This window comes from Trichinella spiralis, assembly GCF_000181795.1.
Source record: "Trichinella spiralis strain ISS 195 chromosome Unknown Scfld2, whole genome shotgun sequence".
Taxonomy (NCBI): Eukaryota; Metazoa; Nematoda; class Enoplea; order Trichinellida; family Trichinellidae; genus Trichinella; species Trichinella spiralis.
The window spans coordinates 1,711,417-1,731,255 of record NW_003526941.1 but is presented as its reverse complement, the minus strand read 5'-3'; the positions used below and the strand labels follow the sequence as shown (position 1 = coordinate 1,731,255).

At 36.9% G+C, this 19,839-nt stretch overlaps 4 protein-coding genes across 4 annotated transcripts; 2 read left to right on the top strand and 2 right to left on the bottom strand.

Moving 5' to 3' along the window:
- The first annotated feature begins 3,522 nt into the window (after positions 1-3,522).
- Positions 3,523-7,777, top strand: Tsp_02881 (putative sodium/calcium exchanger 1). Its single transcript, XM_003379164.1, has 7 exons — positions 3,523-5,312; positions 6,109-6,209; positions 6,701-6,789; positions 6,871-6,970; positions 7,024-7,122; positions 7,179-7,337; positions 7,401-7,777. The coding sequence occupies exons 1-7, from the start codon at positions 3,523-3,525 to the stop codon at positions 7,775-7,777; spliced, it is 2,715 nt and encodes a 904-aa protein (XP_003379212.1).
- Positions 7,778-8,120: 343 nt separating this feature from the next.
- On the bottom strand, positions 8,121-10,533 carry Tsp_02880 (putative kinase domain protein). Its single transcript, XM_003379163.1, has 6 exons — positions 10,327-10,533; positions 9,584-10,189; positions 9,029-9,289; positions 8,543-8,668; positions 8,347-8,481; positions 8,121-8,288 (listed from the first exon to the last, which is right to left on the bottom strand). The coding sequence occupies exons 1-6, from the start codon at positions 10,531-10,533 to the stop codon at positions 8,121-8,123; spliced, it is 1,503 nt and encodes a 500-aa protein (XP_003379211.1).
- A 3,311-nt stretch (positions 10,534-13,844) lies between these two features.
- On the top strand, positions 13,845-16,339 carry Tsp_02879 (EH domain-containing protein). The gene is made up of 6 exons (XM_003379162.1): positions 13,845-14,175; positions 14,234-14,451; positions 15,090-15,097; positions 15,140-15,780; positions 15,833-16,057; positions 16,113-16,339. The coding sequence occupies exons 1-6, from the start codon at positions 13,845-13,847 to the stop codon at positions 16,337-16,339; spliced, it is 1,650 nt and encodes a 549-aa protein (XP_003379210.1).
- Positions 16,340-16,572: 233 nt separating this feature from the next.
- On the bottom strand, positions 16,573-19,803 carry Tsp_02878 (EF hand domain containing protein). The gene is made up of 4 exons (XM_003379161.1): positions 19,496-19,803; positions 18,891-19,224; positions 17,401-18,132; positions 16,573-16,671 (listed from the first exon to the last, which is right to left on the bottom strand). The coding sequence occupies exons 1-4, from the start codon at positions 19,801-19,803 to the stop codon at positions 16,573-16,575; spliced, it is 1,473 nt and encodes a 490-aa protein (XP_003379209.1).
- Between the last annotated feature and the right edge of the window lie 36 nt (positions 19,804-19,839).

Sequence of the window (19,839 nt, the reverse complement as noted above, 5' to 3'; positions counted from 1 at the left end):
ACAAGTCAACAAGCCACTTCAAAAGTTCCCATCTCTATACCCTCCTACGTGTTTGTTTGTCTGCGCATGTATGAAGCTGACAGATAGACAGCTAGCTTGCTTCAACAGCTGCTGCCACACTGTTAGTTAACTCAGTTTGTATGCAAATGTTGTTCATTCAATTTCATTACTTTGTTCAAGAAAAATTGAGATTTTCAAAATTTATATAATACCTGCTACCTGCTGTTGTTTGTTTCACTTTTCAATAAACAATCATTAGTCAAGTATAATAAAAGTGAACAACAGCATCGATTTTTTCCAATTTGCATCACTTAAAATTGTTTAAGCCATACAGATCTTGTTACAAGCTCAACATTGCAGGGTAAATCGACAGTAGAAAGAACATTTGAATTAATATTATTTTCTCTCTTCAATCATTAACTGCATTCATTCATTGCGATGGTAAATTTTACATTCAAAAGCGAGATTCTATTTAAATTTTCAATAATAAACAAGCTAAGCTAAGATCATTTCATTCCATGATTTCCATTTCTGATATGAGGTCAGAAATCTAATGTTCGATTATTGTTTGAAAAGCCGATGAAGAAATCGAATAGCACTTTTGAAGAGCAAGCAGTTCGCGGCAAATTGTTCGATGTTTCCTAAACACGATGCTAACAACTTATCACTTCGTTCAAGGAAGATTATTTCAGTTGATCAATTTCCATTTTAATTGAATGAAAAGCAAACGATCAAAATATGAACTGAAACGTGAAAGGAAATCTACATCCTATTTATTATGGCGCAATTTTTATGCTATTTACCAAAGCTAAGCTTACACAGACAATGAATAATCTCATCTTGTGATGAACAGAGGTGAAATTATCGAACAATTAGCAAAGTTGAAAAATAATTTCTGCACCATTCCAGTAACTTCCGCCGCAACAATGCTACGCGAAATTGCAACACAAAACAATAGAAATACGACTATTCAGTTGCTAATTGTTTAAATTTGTAGCCGTTTAAGTGCTAAAGTCGGTCGGCAACAGTTCAGAGAAGACAGTAGTAGCAATCAATAATACATCTTTATTATTAATGGACAATAATCATCCTTCCTGTTCATTGTTGAATAAGATGAATGAAAGGCTAGAAAAACAAGCAGCTCATCACAGTTGTTTTAATTTTTCAACAGTTTCACTTGCAAAATAAGCTTGTTTTAAATTGTTGTTCATGAGAACGAAATTAATAAATTCCAGTTTTCATTTTACCCAGTTGCAACAACAATTAATTCATTTCTGTGAAATTATTCAAAACAATAACGCTGCAATAATTTCACATCTCTTCCAGAATAAAATTTTAAGCTTTAAATCAACAACAAGATTAAAACGAATTATGTTTGTTCGATATCTGTATCAATACATGTATTGTTTTAAATTTAAAATTCTATTTTCTTCCCACCTAGACGCATATGCACTTGTTCACATGCCATCCAGTACATTACGTTTTGTTTACTTTGGAATTAAGTTCTATTCGTTTAATTTTCTTCTAATCACACGTCAAAGCATAATATTATGCAATTTTCCTAGATAGGATATTAGTAGGTTTTAATGAAAACATTCTCCATCAAGCTCATATGAAATTGCCACAAATTCGGATTGATCAATATTTTTGAATCATACATCAGGTGAAGAAAAATTGACATCAGTTCAATTTCTACTAATCAAGTGAAAGGAATATTTGAATTTCATCTCTGTGCTCTGCAACTTGCGGCTATTCGGGGTAAATTTCCATTTAACCAAGCTATTTTAATTCGACCACATTCTAGCTTACGCTCTCCTTATCACAGAAAAACACATCTAATAGCCAAATATGGTATCATAATTATCAACAATTCAAAATCAAAAACGAGTAATTATTAAAATGTCAGTTTCACAATGGCGGCAACTGTTATTCTCTTACATTCTATCATTTTCATACAGAATTTTCTGCAATGGAAAAAAATTACACTTATTATGCAATATTTATTATATGATTTAAAATATGAGCAATGCTAAGCTGATGAGTTTGTAAAATCATTCGGTTCTGAAAGTCAGTTGCGCATCATTGAAGATGAGCTTTCATTGATTATGTTATGAAACCAAACAGCAGACAAAATAAAAATTTCTCTTTAGAAAACCGAAAATTACTTTTTTAATGAATTTACTTTTACTATCCATACAAATAAGAACATTTCCCAATGAAGTCATAATTTTTAATAAAAAAAATTGAAATATTTTTCATAGTGAAGAAACAATTTTCACATCAAGTTTATTATTCGGGCAAATTATCATCACTCAACATCGTCGAGAAAAAAAGGCATTCAATGAGCATTATTATAATATGTATATCGTTTTTCAGTAGGGCATACATTTTGTCGTTCTGCAATGCACTATTCATGACATATTTGATTAAATATGTTCAGTTTATAAGTTTAACGTGCATATTAACGTATGGAATTGTGAAGAATAACAGATAAAAGCCAGTCCTACTTACCTTCCCTCTCATTAGCAGAAAAATAATCGAATGGAGACCCATTCAATTTGAATGATATTTCCGTTTGAAAAAATCATTTAACTACTCATTCAACCGCACTGAATTCGAGAAACAAAATTCAACAAGTACAATCAACTCCCTTTTAGCAGTTTTTTTCTTTTTTCAATTTCAATTTTCAATCTATCAACTCCCATCGATCAACACATTTTAAATAGAAACAAAAACCATAGCAGATACGGTTTTACAATAAATATGTCAAACAGAAGAATTTCATCCTATGGATCTGCCATTCATATACACAATGGTTATACTTTCATTACTGATTGTTCTGTTCAGCAAGAGAAGAAGCATGATAAGTATCACATCTCATAGGATACAATTATGCTAATGATTCCAACAGTAAAGACAATAATGAGTAATGCAAATAAGTTTTGAATAAAAAGTACACCCCAATAATTAAAAAGAAGAAAGCTAATTAACAATAAGAATAGAAAACAAAATATTATTTAAAAAAAATATATACCTGGAAAAATGATGTTGCATCGGTTGAAATTAAAGAAAAAAAAACGCTCTGTTTATAATGACACATTTTCTGACTCTGTGCAGTTCTCAATCGATAAAATGCACTTTGCAATAGATTACTTATTCTCTTTCTCTCTCGGTGTCCAACCCCTAGTGCAAAATCACCCTTTGATCGGTTATCATTATTATCCGATTCATTGCTTATACTCTGGTTTACATTTGAAAATTATCCCTGTAAGTGAACTGACAAAAAATTACTTTACTGATATATATATATATATATATATATATATTCATGATGGAAAGAGATTCAAAAATTGAGGTAGGGGACTTTGTTTGTTGAAATGTGGCTGGTTTAAAATCAATTAAACTAAAATTAATCATTGAAATAAAGTTAATGTTGAAAACAATTTAGTCAAAAAACGGTGCCGTGTCAAGCTAATTAAGTGAACAGCTAAACGGATAGCCAGGTAAGACAGCGTCGGCGACATGCCGACGCTGAGGTGGATTTTCTACTCATGGACAGCAGTGGCGTGGACGTGGTGCATGGTCGGGGCGAGCAACTGCAGTTCCACAACGCGGAGTCTGTGCAAAGAAGGCCTCGTCATACCCCTGTGGCAGCCGCCGGTAGAGCAGACGAGCATGGTCGTCAGGGTGGGTCGAGCAGTTGTGTACCTGTGCGCGTTGGTGTACATGTTTTTGGGCGTGTCCATAGCGGCAGACCGCTTCATGGCCGCCATCGAGGTGATCACCAGCCAAGAGAGGACGGTCAGTGTTCGCAAAAAAGACGGCACCAAGGTGAAGCTGACCGTACGAGTGTGGAACGAGACGGTGTCGAATTTGACTCTGATGGCGTTGGGCTCGTCGGCGCCGGAAATTCTGCTCTCGCTGATAGAAATCTGCGGCAATGGATTCCAAGCCGGTGACCTGGGGCCCAATACCATCGTCGGCAGTGCGGCGTTCAATTTGTTCATGATCATCGCCATCTGCGTGGCGGCGATACCCAAAGCCGAGGTACGACGCCAGCAGCACTTGAACGTGTTCTTGGTCACCGCGCTGTGGAGCATCTTCGCCTACATCTGGCTTTATCTGATACTGGCCGTGTTCAGTCCGGGGGTAATCGAGGTCTGGGAAGGATTCGTGACGTTCCTATTTTTCCCGTTGACCGTCGCGACGGCTTTCATGGCCGACAAGAAGATGTCGCTGAAGAAGTTCGTATCGATGCGCTACCGAGCCGACAGCCACGGTCTGCGAGCGTTCGCTTTCAACCGGCGTGTCTCCGGAAGTGAAAACAACGACAACGACCAGGCAGTGGTCGACGCTTTGGTCAACAAACACCGGCACATGTCCACCGAAGATGAGGAATTCGAACATCAGCGTCGTGATTATTTGAGGATTTTTCGAGATCTCAGACAAAGCCATCCTGACGCCGACATTGTCGCCTTGCAAGACCAAGCCGCTTGTGAGCTTATGAAAAGGGCAAAAAAGAGTCGAGCCTTCTACCGTGTACAAGCGATCCGACGCATCACCGGCGGCGGGGATTTGGTCGAAAATAGCATGCGCAAAGTACACCAGCGCAGCAGGGCCAACCTCCAGTCGACGTGGAATCATTCTGATTTGCTGACCTGCAAAGTATTCTTCAATCCATGCCATTACACAGTGTTGGAAAATGTCGGTACGGTCCGTCTGAGAGTGGAACGCCAAGGTGGACCACCTGACGTGACCATTCTGGTCGACTACAGAACCGAAGATGGTACCGCTAACGCTGGTTCTGATTATGAATCGGCCAGTGGGACTTTGATTATTGAATCCAATCAACAAGAGGCGTTCATTGAAATCCAAGTTATCGACGATGACGTTTTCGAAGAAGATGAACACTTCTACGTGTTTCTGGGTATACAGTTGCCGTCGATCGTCGATGTATTTTGCTTTTTTGCTCAGTTCTACTTTTATTTTGCAGAAAATTTAAAAATTCGTACACGGGATGGATTTGTACTCGATCCATCGGCACTGTCAAGCCAACCAATCGCCAAGCTCATCACACCATCAATTGCCACGGTCATGATTTTAGACGATGACCATTCCGGAATATTCACGTTTGAAAAAGAAAATTACGAAGTGCCCGAATCTCGTGGACACGTTTCGGTTAATGTGCTGCGCAACAGTGGTTGCCGAGGCAGAGTTCTACTACCTTATCGAACTATAGACGGAACGGGAAAGGGGAATGTCGACTATGAACCAGCGGAAAGTGAACTGCTGTTCGAAAACGAAGAAACTCAGTAAGTTTTGTGCATATTTCCATTGTAAAGTTAACTTCACTTTATTTTTATTCCCCGAAGATCACTTTACTGTAGTCAAATTTCCATCTTTATCACTCGAACCATTTTCCACAATGTCCCACCCTAACTGAAAAATATTTCTCTTCTCCCACACGTATACAGTTGGAAAATACAAAACACCTACTCGCAATGAATTAGGAAATTCATCACACGTTTAGAATTTCGATAACTGATGCTGCCAGATATAAGTAAATTATTATCAAAACTGATAAATTACTAAACTTGAAATTCAAAGCATCCTACAGTAAGCCATAAATACCCATTTTACAAGCAAATGTAATTTGTGAGTAAAGATTAACAGACGTTTACACAAACAGAAAATACTCATGAACAGACTAATAATTTTGGCAGTTTTTTCAAAAAATTGCTTTAAAATTCTTTCCGAATCATTTCTGCTTTCAGTAAATCAAATCATACGCATAAAACAAAATAATAAATTTCCCGCTTCGAATCAATAAATCGCTTTTTTTAAATCAACTGCTCACTTAATTTGACAGAGAAAGCCTTGACAGTTAGTTTATAACCTTATAAAATTGAACCCTTCGAAGAAAAATGGTCACTTAACTGCTTCGCGTTGAATGTATTGGAATTTGAACTGAATTACACGCAAAAAATTTTCATTGAAACTTACCTTTCGAAGTCTTTTGTTTATGGTAGACGAATGTTCCATTGCTCCAAACTTATATTGTCACACACGCCGCTTTGAATCACACCACCATTTATTTATTGCTTTCAGGAAGACGATTGAAATCGGAATTATCAACAAAGAACAGTACGAACGGTCAGAGTTTTTCCATATTGAAATTCTACAACCAATTCGTGCCGACAAAACTGAAGGTGATAAACAGCTTTTTTCACAACCTAAGAAAAAAAACAATTAACTCTTCTTAAATCAATTTATAATAATTTATTCAGACAAAGTTCAAGCAATAATAATTAACTGACATTAATATGATTACATGCACATACCTCAGTTCAGTACGTACCGACTAAAGGCACAGAACAAAAATGACTGGCAGGCCGTCAAAAACAGTACTACAGTTTTCAAATATTTGAACTTGTTTTTTAAATTCATACTGTATGAAGTTTTCTTGAATTAAAATTTTAGATTAATTCATATGAATAAATAGATGATTAAAGAAATAAATATGCATACAAAAATATTTTTTAAAGTGCTTTTATTATAACATTCCAATTTAGCTTCTTTTTATAAAAATTATTTTGCAGTTGTATTGCACTTAAAATAAAAAAAAAATAAATATCACCTTTGATACTAGAAGATAAAATACATATGACAAAACCTTTGGAAAATGATTCTCTGATGACAGACGAAAAGCGCATTGCTGAACTCGGCAAGCCGGCGCTTGGCTCATTGACCAAGTGCACTGTGAGAATAAAAGAAAGTCGTGAATTTCGAGTAAGTTCGTGAAAAATGACCAAATAAAAAAGTTCCGAGATTTGATTGTCGTGCTCTGTAATTTAAAAACAAAAAATTCAGGGAGCCGTCGACATGCTAATCAAAAAGGCGAATGTATCACTTATCATGGGCACTACAACGTGGAGAGAACAATTCATCGACGCATTTTCTTTACCATCTGGTAAAATTATTTCTCCTTGTATATATATGCATATAAAATAAACAGAAATACAGGCAAAGAAGATGAAACGACCAAACCCAACCTATTGGGCTATGCAATGCATTTCCTATCTGCTCCATGGAAAATATTATGTGCATTCATGCCACCGACGGGTAAGATGAAATTGGAAACGCTCGTCATCGGCTATTCAGAGTAACTTTTTTTAAAGAATACTGGAACGGATGGGCATGCTTCATCGTGTCAATTATTCTGATCGGTGTGATCACTGCCTTGATTGGAGACTTGGCTAACCATTTCGGCTGCACAATTGGCTTGATGGATGCGGTAACGGCGATCACATTCGTCGCCATCGGTACCAGCGTTCCAGGTATTATGCTGTTGCATTTATTTACAAAATTAACAAAAAAATACCAATAAAATTCTTTCGTAGATACGTTCGCTAGTCACGTGTCGGCTGTGCAAGACAGCTATGCTGATTCAAGCATCGGCAACGTCACAGGAAGCAATGCAGTTAACGTATTCCTGGGCATTGGAATCGCCTGGACCGTGGCGGCCGTCTACCATTCCTTGCATGGTCAACAGTTTCAGGTTCAACCAGGAACACTAGCATTTTCAGTGACTATTTACTGTATCGAAGCGACCTTTTGCATTGCAATCCTAGTCGCAAGGCGTTCAAAGCCAGTTGGTGGTGAGCTCGGTGGTCCGTTGGGTTATAAAATCGCCACTGTTCTGTGTTTCATTTCACTCTGGATACTTTACGTGCTCTTGTCCAGTCTTGAATCGTACTGTATTATTACTGGTTTCTGAGCACAACTTATTCGAAAAAATGTAATAATTAAAAAGCTTTTCTTTATGAAACTGTAAGCCTGGAAAAACGTTTTATTTACATTTGTCAGAGAAATTATTCTGCCAGTACTCTGGAAAGAAACAATAGTAAAATACATTAATCAAAAAGTGAACAAAATTTGTGAGCACAACAGCCGTCAAAAAGTAAACTTGCAATCGAGCAAATTCTAGAGATTAAGCTGCATCTTATGCCTTAAAAATAATAAGAATGACTGGCTTCATTTTATTTTAAACTATTTCAAATAAAAAATGTGCTATGAATTTGGAAATACATGTGATGCAGAAACAATTAAAATAAGTAAATTTACGGATTTTGCAAAGCATCCACGTGGCACCGCACGAGAGGCTTCAAAACAGACTGTTGAGTTGCTTTTTGAATAAACGGGTGATTCAAGAGATCTCTGGCAGTAGGTCGTACTTCCGGCCTCCGAATAAGCATGCTTTGGACAAAATCAATCAGCACATCCGAAACCTTGAAAAATTCACAACATTCGCATGATGTGAAACAATAAAAAATGAAAAGCACCAACCTGTGATTTGAAAGACAACTTCACCTGTTCCATGTCCCGAATTTTACGCATAGCCTCTAGAGGAAGTTCACTAAAAAACGGAGGCTCACCATCAATCATTTCGATAACCATGATTCCAAAAGACCATATGTCAACCTGTGAACAACAATGATAAGGATAATTCAAATCAGGACGTGTGCTTATTAGAAAAGAATACCTCTGTGCCGTAAGGGATTCGTGAAATAACTTCAGGACTCATCCAATACGGAGTACCAACCAGCGATTTTCGTTTAGATAATTCTGGAGTTATTTGAGCGCAAAAACCAAAATCGGACAATTTCACCTAACGAATAAAAAATATCAACTAATTTGTCAAAATTTTAAGTTTATAATCTTCCTCGCATTGTAATATTTTGCAAATGAAAAAAAAACTTCAGCATAACCCAAAATTAATTTCAATAATTCATACGATTATAATTTAATTTTTATCACTGTACAATCAGGAATAAAGATTAAAATAGGAAAAACTTTACTAAACGAAATTAAGCATTGAAGTAGATTTTCCAACGTAAAATAACCTCTACGTTTCAAAGTTATAACATTATCAATTATTAAATGGCCAAGAAATATCGATTATTGTACAAAGTGGAAAAGCAAGATAAGCGACAGAAGATCAATTATCATATAATAAACGAAAATTTACCTTTCCTTCAGCATCAAGTAAAATCGAGTCACTTTTAATGTCTCGATGAATGACACCTTGTTCGTGCAAATATGCCAAAGCGTCCAGGCACTGTTTGCAAACGGTAGCAATTTGCACCTCATCCATTTTGCTCGAAGTGACAATGTCAGTCAGAGCTCCGCCTTCCAAAAATTCCATGATCACCCAGAGTTCGTCTTCAACCAAATGACTGCTGTACATTTCGACAATGTTGGGATGTCTGTAGTCGCGCATGATCACCACCTTCAATGAACAACCGTAATGATCATTATTTTAGTCAAAAAAAACGAAAAAAGAATCACAGTACTTCGTTGAACAGCAATTCGCGACGTTGCTGTCGTCGAAGGTCCATTTTCTTTACGGCTACCTTGCGACCGGTATCTTTTTCAATCGCAGTGCAAACCATGCCTGTACTGCCGACTCCAATTTTCACAAAATCATACAAATTGGAACGTGGGTCTCCATGATCAACAATCATTTGCAGAGCAAGTCGGAACTGAAATATAATTTTTTTTAATTTATGTTCTACTGAAAAACAATACGTAAGCAAAAGATGAGAACTCTTGCCTGTTCGTGTGTAAGCCTTGGTTGTTGTTTGGAATTTGGAACTATCTGCTGAGGTGGACTGGTCACTGCAATACCACCATATTCACCGTTTGCAGATGAAACTGCCGAATTATTTTCACTGCTGCCAAGTGGCGAGCTTCTATTGCTTCCAACCAGCTGAATACCAATTTGTTCGTAATGCTTTGGTGATGCTGCTTTATTAGAAGACAATGCTGATGAACTGAATCGTGGTGACATTCTTTTCGTACTGCTTTCAACGCCTGCAAAATAAAAAACAAACAAGAAACTTAAACCAAAAATCATAAACAGCAATAAAACAATACCAGCTAATTTCGAAGGCGACGCTGGCACAAACCGAGAAGTTGGTGAAACGGGATGGTAAACAGTCTCAGCAGTTTCAGCAATAGTCGGACACATCTGACCAGAGGTGGAAGGACCATATGGACGCATGTTCATCGGTACTGAATACCTGAGCGAATTGCTGCGTGCCACAGCAGTCGGAGATATTTTCCCACCCCGATATGCACCCATACGATTGTCCTGGCTTCCCAAATAAGAATCGCCGCGCACAACAGTCTTAAAATTATTTTTGCTAAGTAAAATGGTCCATCAAGCACAATCAAGTAATCACGCTAATAATGAAATAATAATAACGCAGGCAAATCATGAATCAGCTTATCATGAAAAAAATGATAAAAGTAACATGCGCAAACCTTCAAATCTAGCATCTCGGTTTGTGTAATACAACTAGGATCAACGATTGGCTTTGGTCGCTGACGATCACTGGTATTGATCAAACTACGCCATTGCAACGGTAAGCCAACAAAGGTACCACTTTGTGGATCAATTCCAGTATGAACACGATGTTCAAAATTTGTTGGTACTGAAATTTCAAGACGCTTCTTCCGCGAACGAAACATTTTCACCGTAATGCTGCTTAATATAACCTTTACTAAAAACAAGTACGGTTCATTTGAAATAAATTTTGCAAAATAATCGTTTCCTATTACTTCCAAAGTGCTATGACAATCATAAAAACTTTCAAAATTCTTCAAACGTATAAAAAATATAGCTGACAAAAATGAGCAACTAACAATCTATTTAACCCAAACAAATGCAATGCTAGAGTCTTTTGAAAAAATAATTCAACAGTAAAATAAAACAACTCATTAAATGCAACTACGTTATCAAACAAGTGAAAATTATTCCTTAAACTCATTTGCTTACGATGTATTTTCAAAAGAACAAATGCAATTAATTTCATTAATAAATTAGAGCACTGACAATTAGCGGCCGATGTTCTGGGATTAAATAAAATTAATTTTGTTAAATAAATATAATTTCGCATTACAAGAAGCTAACAAAACGAAATTCGCAGTTCGCCAAACCTTTCAATTATACAGTACGAAATTAAATAATGATAATTAAGGTTTATTTATAATTCATTGAATAGCAATGAGTAAAGAATAAAAAAATATTTCAACCATTAAAGTGCTCTTTTAAAAACAATAATATAATTTTAGACAAATTAACATGAAAATTACTTATTTAAACAAATTCTGCTTATTAAATTTTTTACGTAGATATTTTAGTTGAAATAACTAAGGCTAATAGCCTTTTCTTTTAATTTAAGAACGCCTAATTAACAGCACATATCTTAGCAATAATAATGCATATTTTGAATATATGCTTGAAATAAAGAAAATTAAGACCAAATACTGTGCAATTCAAGTTTTAACGTTGATTGTAATAAATTATGATTCATTCAAAACGAAAATTTCTGATACGTAATAAAGCTCTAAAATGTATACACACACACACACACACACACATATATATATATATATGTATGTATAGTGAAGAAATAAATCACCAACAAGTATAACATGAAATGTGATTTCATCGTTTATTGACACTGCAAATAATATGGAAGGCTATCGTTTGTCAGTGAATTGGTGTTTACCTTTTTTGGCAAAATGTGCATGCCATTACGAGTAGCTTATAATTTCAAATTTTACAACTAATTTCGCATCCGTGAAATTGTCACTGCAGTCCGGAAGAGTATTTTTGAAATTCCAGTTTGATTACAAAACTGAGAACAAGTTTATGTGTTAGCAAATTGCGTTAGCAGATTTTTACCGCTTTAAACATCAGATCACCATCAAGTTGGTGATTCAACACCGGGCATGTCGCAGCCAAATGGAATCAACGAAATTGCCCACTTTCAGAAACCGGTGCGTCTGATAAATTTCAGAAAAGTTCAATCAACGGATCTTACCCAAAATCAACAGGTACTGGTGATGAACTTGTTTTACTTTTCATTAATGTCTTCATTAAGCCCAGAATCATTTTAATTGTAATGCATTCTGTCAATTCTCACTCGTAAACAACAAGCATCTTATTCACCACCACAGGTAAAATGTTTGAAATTGACTGTTAAACTTGTTGACGCCAAACTTTTCACATAAGCAATAATAATATTTTTCTGATAATTTTGACGAGGAAAATTTGTTATCAATTAAATTTTTATGCATGAATAATAATGCAATAATCTGCATTCAGCTATTTCCTTTTCTGCTTCAAACATAATAATATCCATGCAAATTTGTACAATTTTCCATAATGTGCAACAGCACTGCGTGTTTGTGAAACTGATTCTTTTCGATAAAGTTCAATTTCAAAATATTCATCTGTAAATGTATATCTTTCTGAAATCGGCCACGTCACAGGTGAAAAAACGCATCAGTGGGATATTATTTTCATTGCAACCAACCACATGATCGGTGTCTTTTAATGCTTGATTGAAAGTGAACAATTTTCTATTCTCTCCCAGCAGTAATATAGTTTTAGTGTGCATGCAAAAATTATAAACAACTCGTCAATATGGCAAAGAAAAAATATGTGAGACAATTTTGGTTGCCTTTTTTCAATTATTATCTTTTGGTTTATTACAGAAAAATGAAAATAAATATTATTCATTGCGCAATATTGGACGAAATCTTTCCTTTCCCCTGGTAAGATTTCTGTTTTTACGGTTGTGTATGGATTTTTTTTTGTTGCTGAATTCTAACAGATGTAGCTGATTGCAATTTTTAAATAGCACTACAGAAAACCATATTTAAAAAGGAGAAACAACTAAGATGCAGAGAGAATGTCACAAGTGTAAAAATGCAATTGAATAAAATCTTTTAAAATTCCATTACATAAATGCATAATGATAACAATCAACAAATTACTCATGAGTAACAACAACTTTCTTCGTTGAACTTTGCATGGCCCAAAAATCGAATTCAATAATTTTACAATCCACTATCACCCAAAGTAAAAGTAATCAATAACAGATAATTTCTATTTCAAAATGACATTGTTATCTAAAAATCACTTTCGGTAAGTGTATTTAATTTCTAAAATAAATAACTTTTGAAAAATTATAATATTAAATAAAGCATTCCTGATCCTACAAATGTGCAAGAAAAAATCAAAAATAAACTGATTAAAAACATTTTAATTAAGAATTTTCTAATTAATATACTGCTGAGTGATTTGTCAGCAATAATGATCAAAAAAATTGCATGTCTAAACGCGATAGCAGCATTACGTCATTTCACTTTATTTAGCAATTAACGTGTTTCTCATCCAGTTGCTAACATAGCGTAAAAAGTTGATGGGCATGTTGTTTTGTTTACATCCTCCCTCAGGAATTTGCACCAACCGGGCAATGAACAACAAATAACATCCGACAACCACCGATCAGTAGAAATGTGGAACAAATTTCAACTTGTTGATAAATCAACCTTCATAAAACGTCAGGTCAGAAATGTGAGCAACACGCTTACACAGCGGACGCGTGTGCGTGCTAGTCGTCTGCCACCAACGAATTCTTACTGTATTCTTTAGCATGTACCTCATTTTCCTTTTTTCATTTTTCTTACGGTATGTTATTTTTCTTCGCGAGCGTAGAATGCTGGGAGACAGGGGAAAAAATTATACCGTGTAAAGTGATTAAACTGATATGGAAGTAAGTCAACAGTAGGTCGCATTATTCTTTCAAACTTTTTGCCATTCAATTTGCGCCCTTTTGATTGTGCCTAGTCATTGTTGGCAAGACAGGTCCGAATTGAGCAGTCAAATTTGTGACAGTTTTGTGGGTGTGCTCAATTCACAAATAAAGCATTGACTTCATCCATATATCAGCGTGTGGTTTTGCTTTGCTTTTCAGCCGCAGCCGAAGATGTTCTCTTTCATAAATAACGATACCAAGCGTAAAAAGAATCCAGAAGTGTTCTTGTCCGTTACGGAAAGTTTGAAGAAAGTGTACAAGCAGAAGCTGCTCCCTTTGGAAGAACATTACAAATTTCATGAATTTCACTCGCCGCCTTTGGAAGATCCAGATTTCGATGCCAAACCGATGATTTTACTCGTTGGTCAATATTCAACAGGCAAAACTACATTTATTCGATACCTGTTGGAAACCGACTTTCCCGGAATGAGAATCGGTCCTGAACCAACTACAGATCGCTTTATCGTAGTCATGCATGGTGAACAAGAAGGAATGGTTCCTGGTAAATTGTTTTAATTTGTATTTTCAAGTAATTTTTTTTCACTTTCTCATTTGTAAAGGTAATGCCCTTGTCGTGGACACGAAACGTCAGTTTCGTCCACTTTCTAAATTTGGAAACGCATTCTTAAATCGATTCCAATGCTCTCAACTCAACAACGAAGTGCTAAATAGTTTGACGATCGTTGACACGCCAGGCATCTTATCCGGCGAGAAGCAGCGTATTGATCGAGGCTATGATTTTGTCGGCGTGCTCGAATGGTATGTTATTTCCCTTCTGGTTTGTCTGTTCATGCTTATAGCAAACATTGTGTTGAACATGATCTGGATTTTTGATTGACACGTAAATTTTGATAAGCCATCAATATGTTTGTGCGGGATTTTTCCGCTTGCACAAGCTAGTTTTTCAATAAATAAGTTGGAAAGGAGAAAACGAAAAATAAGTTTTCATAATTTCAGAGAAAAATAACATTGGAAAACTGAAATAAAATAGTGATTTACCTGTTCTTAAGCTGACGTAGATCGAAAGTTTTGCAGTGTTGATACTGTGAGTTAATAATGATAATTAAGCTTCTTTATGCATATCAGTTGTTGCGTGCTTTCCATATTTTATTTTTCGTTCTCTTCCATGAGCGTGATTCATACATGCATTTATGTATTTGAACAGTCATGAAGTTTTACCACAGTGACTCATTTAAGTGAACTTAAATGTAAACAAACTATTTTCACCAACAGCATAGAATGTATATGTGAGTTAACCGGTTAACGTGTTCCTATTAATACTGTGCACTCTTTAATTGTTTGCCTTGTAGCTATGCTTGAACACATGCACACAAGTAAGCAGCACTCAATGTAAAATAGTAATGTATTTGAAAGACGAAGTTTTCTATACTTTTTTTTGCAACATTATTACTGTAGATCGTCAAGTTAGTTGTATGTTGTCTGAATATGTTAGTTTTATAATTCAGGTTCGCCGAAAGAGTTGATCGAATAATTTTGTTGTTCGACGCTCATAAGTTGGACATCAGCGATGAGTTCCGTCGTTGCATTGAGGCGGTCGGAGGAAACGAAGACAAGGTACGCATTGTGCTGAACAAAGCCGACATGGTCGACCACCAACAACTGATGCGTGTCTACGGTGCGTTGATGTGGTCGTTGGGAAAGGTGTTCCGGACACCGGAGGTGGCTCGTGTATACATTGGTTCATTCTGGGACCAGCCGTTGCATCATGACATAAACCGACGTCTATTCGAAGATGAACAGCACGATTTGTTTGCGGACTTGCAGAGCTTGCCGCGCAACGCCGCTCTGCGAAAATTGAATGATCTGATCAAACGGGCTCGACTGGCCAAAGTCCACGCCTACATCATCGCACATTTGAAGAAGGAGATGCCGTCTATGATGGGCAAGGAGAAGCGGAAAAAAGAACTGATACAAAATTTGGACAAAATTTACGAGCAACTGCAACGAGAGTACAACATCTCGCCTGGAGATTTTCCAGACATGAAACGAATGCAAGAGTTATTGGTACATCATGACTTTTCCAAATTCAATCCACTGAAACCGAAATTGATCGAAATGGTCGATGGAATGTTAGCATCGGATATTGGTATGTTGATATTGTACACGTATGTAATAGTCATTTTTTCCGCTTGTTTCAGCTCGTCTGATGACACAGATCCCTCAAGAAGAGCAAGTGGTGAAACCTGAACGATCGATAGTGAAAGGAGGCGCGTTCAGTGAAATTCGTGAAACGCCGTTCAGCTTTGGACGTGGTGAAGGAGTGAACGCCGGCGCCGACGAACCTCAGTGGGTAGTGGAAAAGGAACGTTACAAATGGGATGAAATATTCGACACCATGAATCCACTGGATGGAAAGATTACTGGTAATTACTTTAAAATAATTATTTTTTTAAGGGGAAATTTAAAAAGCAATTATAGGTGCGGTAGCGAAAGCGCATATGGTCAAGTCGAAATTGCCGAATTCAGTGTTGAGTAAAATTTGGAAATTAGCCGACGTGGACAAAGATGGAATGCTAGATGCAGATGAGTTTGCGTTGGCGAATTATTTGATTAATTTGAAATTGGATGGCCACGAAATGCCAACTGAATTGCCTGATCACCTTACACCACCGTCAAAAAGAGTTACCCTCCGTACGGTTAGCTAGCTTTTTTACCAGTGAATTGAAGTTGTTTAAAAGAAATCTTATAAATGCTTACCTGAACAATAAGTTATTTAACCAGTGTTTTCTTTTTCTTCTTGTATTTGCCATTTTTGATTAACTGATTTTTCGCACCGATGTGTTTTGCTGATGATGTTGAATTCACTCTACAATATATAATACATTTGAATGATAAACGCACTACATCTATTGTCCATACGTGTAAATATTTATTCAGTTTATGCACTGCATAAGACATCAAACAAAATAGCAAAGTCATCATAGTTAATCACTTTTTTATCAGTATGTAAATATGCATGCTCGGCATATATATATATCTGCAATGCACGAGAAAGTACGGCGGAAGAAGTGATGAAGAAATTCCAATTAAAACAATTACTGATACACAAAGAGAATGTTAAATTGAATGAAAAATCGCGCTTTTCAAAGCCAAACAGAAAAGAAACTCATCAAAAATGTCTACGTGACAATAAACTGTGAAAAATTTGGCGCGTTTGTTTTATGGACAATGAATTATGCAAAACGCAATAATGATAATAATAACGAACGAAAAAGAAGAAAAACCCAGCAATGACAAAATCAATTTCTCCCTCGCTAATCATTCTTCTTCTCCTCACATACAGTGTGCCTGTACGTGATGTCAGAATTACTACTGACAAACCTTTTGATTTGAAAATTCTTATTCATTTTTCACGCAAAGCTTTCTTCATACGATTCAACTTCAGCTCTAGGCCAATTCGATATTCGGTCAGCTGTTTCAATTCGTGTTCCAAAGTGGCATTCATTTGACTGATTTGTTCACAACGGAATTTCCAATCTGTTGGTTCAGTAGATGAACCAGAATAAGCATTCGCATCGCCCCCATGAAATGGGGTAGCAGTAACAACAGCAGCAGCAGTGGTGGTAGTAGTAGTAGTAGTAATAGTTGTTGTTGCTGTTGTGGTAGTAGCAGCAGCAGCGATCGGTATAGTGGTACACAAAGCAGCTGTAGAAGCTGCGGTAATTGGCGGAGGAGGGGCCAGCGGTTGTTGCCGTAAGCCAATAACGTGGCGTGTGCTTGGGGATGCGGATGCACGTTGAGGCAATGATTGTTGCTGAAGTTTCGTCGTCGTGGTTGCAGTAGTTGTCACTGTGGTCGTCGCTGAAGAAGAAGAAGAAGAAGCATATGTTGATGATGAAACTGATACCGTGGAATGATGTTGCGAAGGCATAACAACGCTGAGATCGGTCTGCGCGCAGCTGTCCCGTTGCAAACAAGCGCGAGGTAGCTGCGGCGCTGGCGCGGTCGGCGGTGCTCTGCTACTTTTGGTCAAATCTAATGACGCCGAACGAACATGCCTATTGCCAACCGGTCTCGGTGGCGGTTTTGGAGGTGGACCTTTCGGAGCTTGAGGACTCATCACAACTGTTCGACTAGTGTTAACGGAATGCTGTTGCTGTTGATAATGATAAAGATGAGGCTTTTTGCTACAAGCATTTGGCAACGATTTTCCCGTTCCATGATCACCTACGTCCGGTGAAACCCGGCATGCAACCGGATAAGCAAGTCGTGAACCTTGTTCATTTGACAGCATTAATGCGTTGGTGAAATCTTTTAAAAACGGTGAATCCGGACCATCGGTCACCCTATGTATCGATGGTTCATCAAAGCCAACTGCCCGTTCACCAAATTTTGCCCATCGTTTGTCGATCGCTTCATCAACTGGAGTAGCATTACGAGGTGGGGTTGGTATTAGTGCCAACAAAGGAGGCAAACTTTCTGGAATAGGGAAGTTTCCCTGCAACAAATATTAACTGATAATTCTCCGACAAAGCATTATTTCTCAATCTGATATGTAACTTTGGAACTCTTCGTATAATAAATATGTAGAACGACTGCTATATTTCTCGTTTATTGAACTCAAAATTATTTCATTCAATCAACATTCAAAATATAACCACATTTTCTCTTCTTCTCACTCGTCAAGAGGCTTCATGTCATGCATTTCAAAGTCAACGGAAAACTGTGCATATAAAAAAGAAACACTCAAACAACGTGCTTTATAAATCTCATCATCATTATTGAAAAAAACCTAATCTTTCCCAAACATCTTCCATTTCCACTAATGACAGTGTTCACATAACTGTTGAAAAGCAGATCTTAGATCATTTTAATATCAAAATCTTTCGGCTGCTTAATTCAAAAATTCCTCTCATTTGTACCTGTGCTTCAAATACAGTAAACCAACTAAAGAAATTGAACACTACCACAAAGTGGTTGCTGTCAAAAAACACCTCACTGAACAAGCCAATAACAAAAAGCATGCTGCTGAAGACTTCAAGTGTTTGCTTACATCGATCATATACTGCAATTCAAACAAGCCGTGACAATAAAATACAATAGATGTTAGGGAATTTGTTTTTTTAGGTCGTTCTGAACAACAAAAATCCAATAACCTCTATGCAAATTTCATACTACTGACCAGTTAAAGTACAACTCTCGAAACAAACTCTGGGAAAAATAAATAAAATTTCAATGAAAAAAAAACAACCATACTTTTACTCTTCTAACGACCAAATGCATGGCCACGCAGAATTCATCCAAATTTAAATAGCCATCCTCGTTGACGTCAGCTAATTTCCAGATACGACCAAGTTCTGAGCGGGTCAGTTTAGATTTGAGAAAAAATTCAAAAACGCCAGCATCCTGACCACGCAACGCTCCAGTGTTGCATCGCTGCGTTTTCTCTAGCAGTTGATTGAAGCAAACTGTATAATAATCACGCAACGACGGTGTGATAATAAAACTTTCCTCCACCGAGTCGTCGCCTTCTGATGTACCATCCTCAGGCAATTGCAGCAACCCTTGTTGCTCACTCACCGACAGATGTCTGAATATAAAATATTCTCTAACTGATTGATCAACTGTTGCAACTCTGTCATACAATTTTAAGCAAAACAAAACAAAAAATAAAAATTAAACTAAATAAATAACACTAATTTGAAAAGAGTAAAAAAAGCGTACATTTACGTCTGTTGTTCAACAAACAATTCCTAAGCAAACATACAGATGATAGTTAGAAATGAAAAATAAAATCAAATAAATAACGAAAAAAAATCAATGAACTGAAATGAGAAGAAAAAAAACAGCCTGCTGCTTACTCAATCGAAGAGGTCTCTTCTTCGGATTCGTCAAATGATGTCCACTTGGAATCGGAATGCGGTGAGCGTAAGCTGCTCGAATGTAAGCTCGACGAGACCGGAGACTTGGAGCGAGAAGGCACGGCAACGGACGCAGCTGGCTGAACGTTCACTTTCTCCACATCCATGCGTACGTTCATTGAAGGATGATCAACAAAAACAACCGGCTGAATAACAGCCCTGGACGAACGTTCACCGCTCGACGTTGACCACGCAGGAATCGAAGACGACGGCTTCTGCGGAGGCCCGACGGACACTATTTGTGCCATGCTGAAACTGTAGCCGTAAGTCGAACAAAACACCAA

Bases quoted from the DNA above. Each gene is read 5' to 3' on its own strand.
- Tsp_02881 (XM_003379164.1), top strand. From the start codon at position 3,523: ATGCCGACGCTGAGGTGGATTTTCTACTCATGGACAGCAGTGGCGTGG. The intron at 6,790-6,870 runs GTAAGTTCGTGA...CAAAAAATTCAG, and splicing joins AAGAAAGTCGTGAATTTCGA to GGAGCCGTCGACATGCTAAT. The intron at 7,338-7,400 runs GTATTATGCTGT...ATTCTTTCGTAG, and splicing joins CATCGGTACCAGCGTTCCAG to ATACGTTCGCTAGTCACGTG.
- Tsp_02879 (XM_003379162.1), top strand. From the start codon at position 13,845: ATGTTCTCTTTCATAAATAACGATACCAAGCGTAAAAAGAATCCAGAA. The intron at 15,781-15,832 runs GTATGTTGATAT...CGCTTGTTTCAG, and splicing joins AATGTTAGCATCGGATATTG to CTCGTCTGATGACACAGATC. The intron at 16,058-16,112 runs GTAATTACTTTA...AAGCAATTATAG, and splicing joins ACTGGATGGAAAGATTACTG to GTGCGGTAGCGAAAGCGCAT.
- Tsp_02880 (XM_003379163.1), bottom strand. From the start codon at position 10,533: ATGTTTCGTTCGCGGAAGAAGCGTCTTGAAATTTCAGTACCAACAAAT. The intron at 9,290-9,583 runs GTTTTTCAGTAG...TGTTCATTGAAG, and splicing joins TCATCTTTTGCTTACGTATT to GTGGTGATCATGCGCGACTA. The intron at 8,669-9,028 runs GTAAATTTTCGT...TTTATTCGTTAG, and splicing joins TACTTGATGCTGAAGGAAAG to GTGAAATTGTCCGATTTTGG.
- Tsp_02878 (XM_003379161.1), bottom strand. From the start codon at position 19,803: ATGGCACAAATAGTGTCCGTCGGGCCTCCGCAGAAGCCGTCGTCTTCG. The intron at 18,133-18,890 runs GTATGGTTGTTT...TATTTGTTGCAG, and splicing joins TGGTCGTTAGAAGAGTAAAA to GGAAACTTCCCTATTCCAGA. The intron at 16,672-17,400 runs GTTATTGGCTTA...CGTGCATTGCAG, and splicing joins CATCCCCAAGCACACGCCAC to ATATATATATATGCCGAGCA.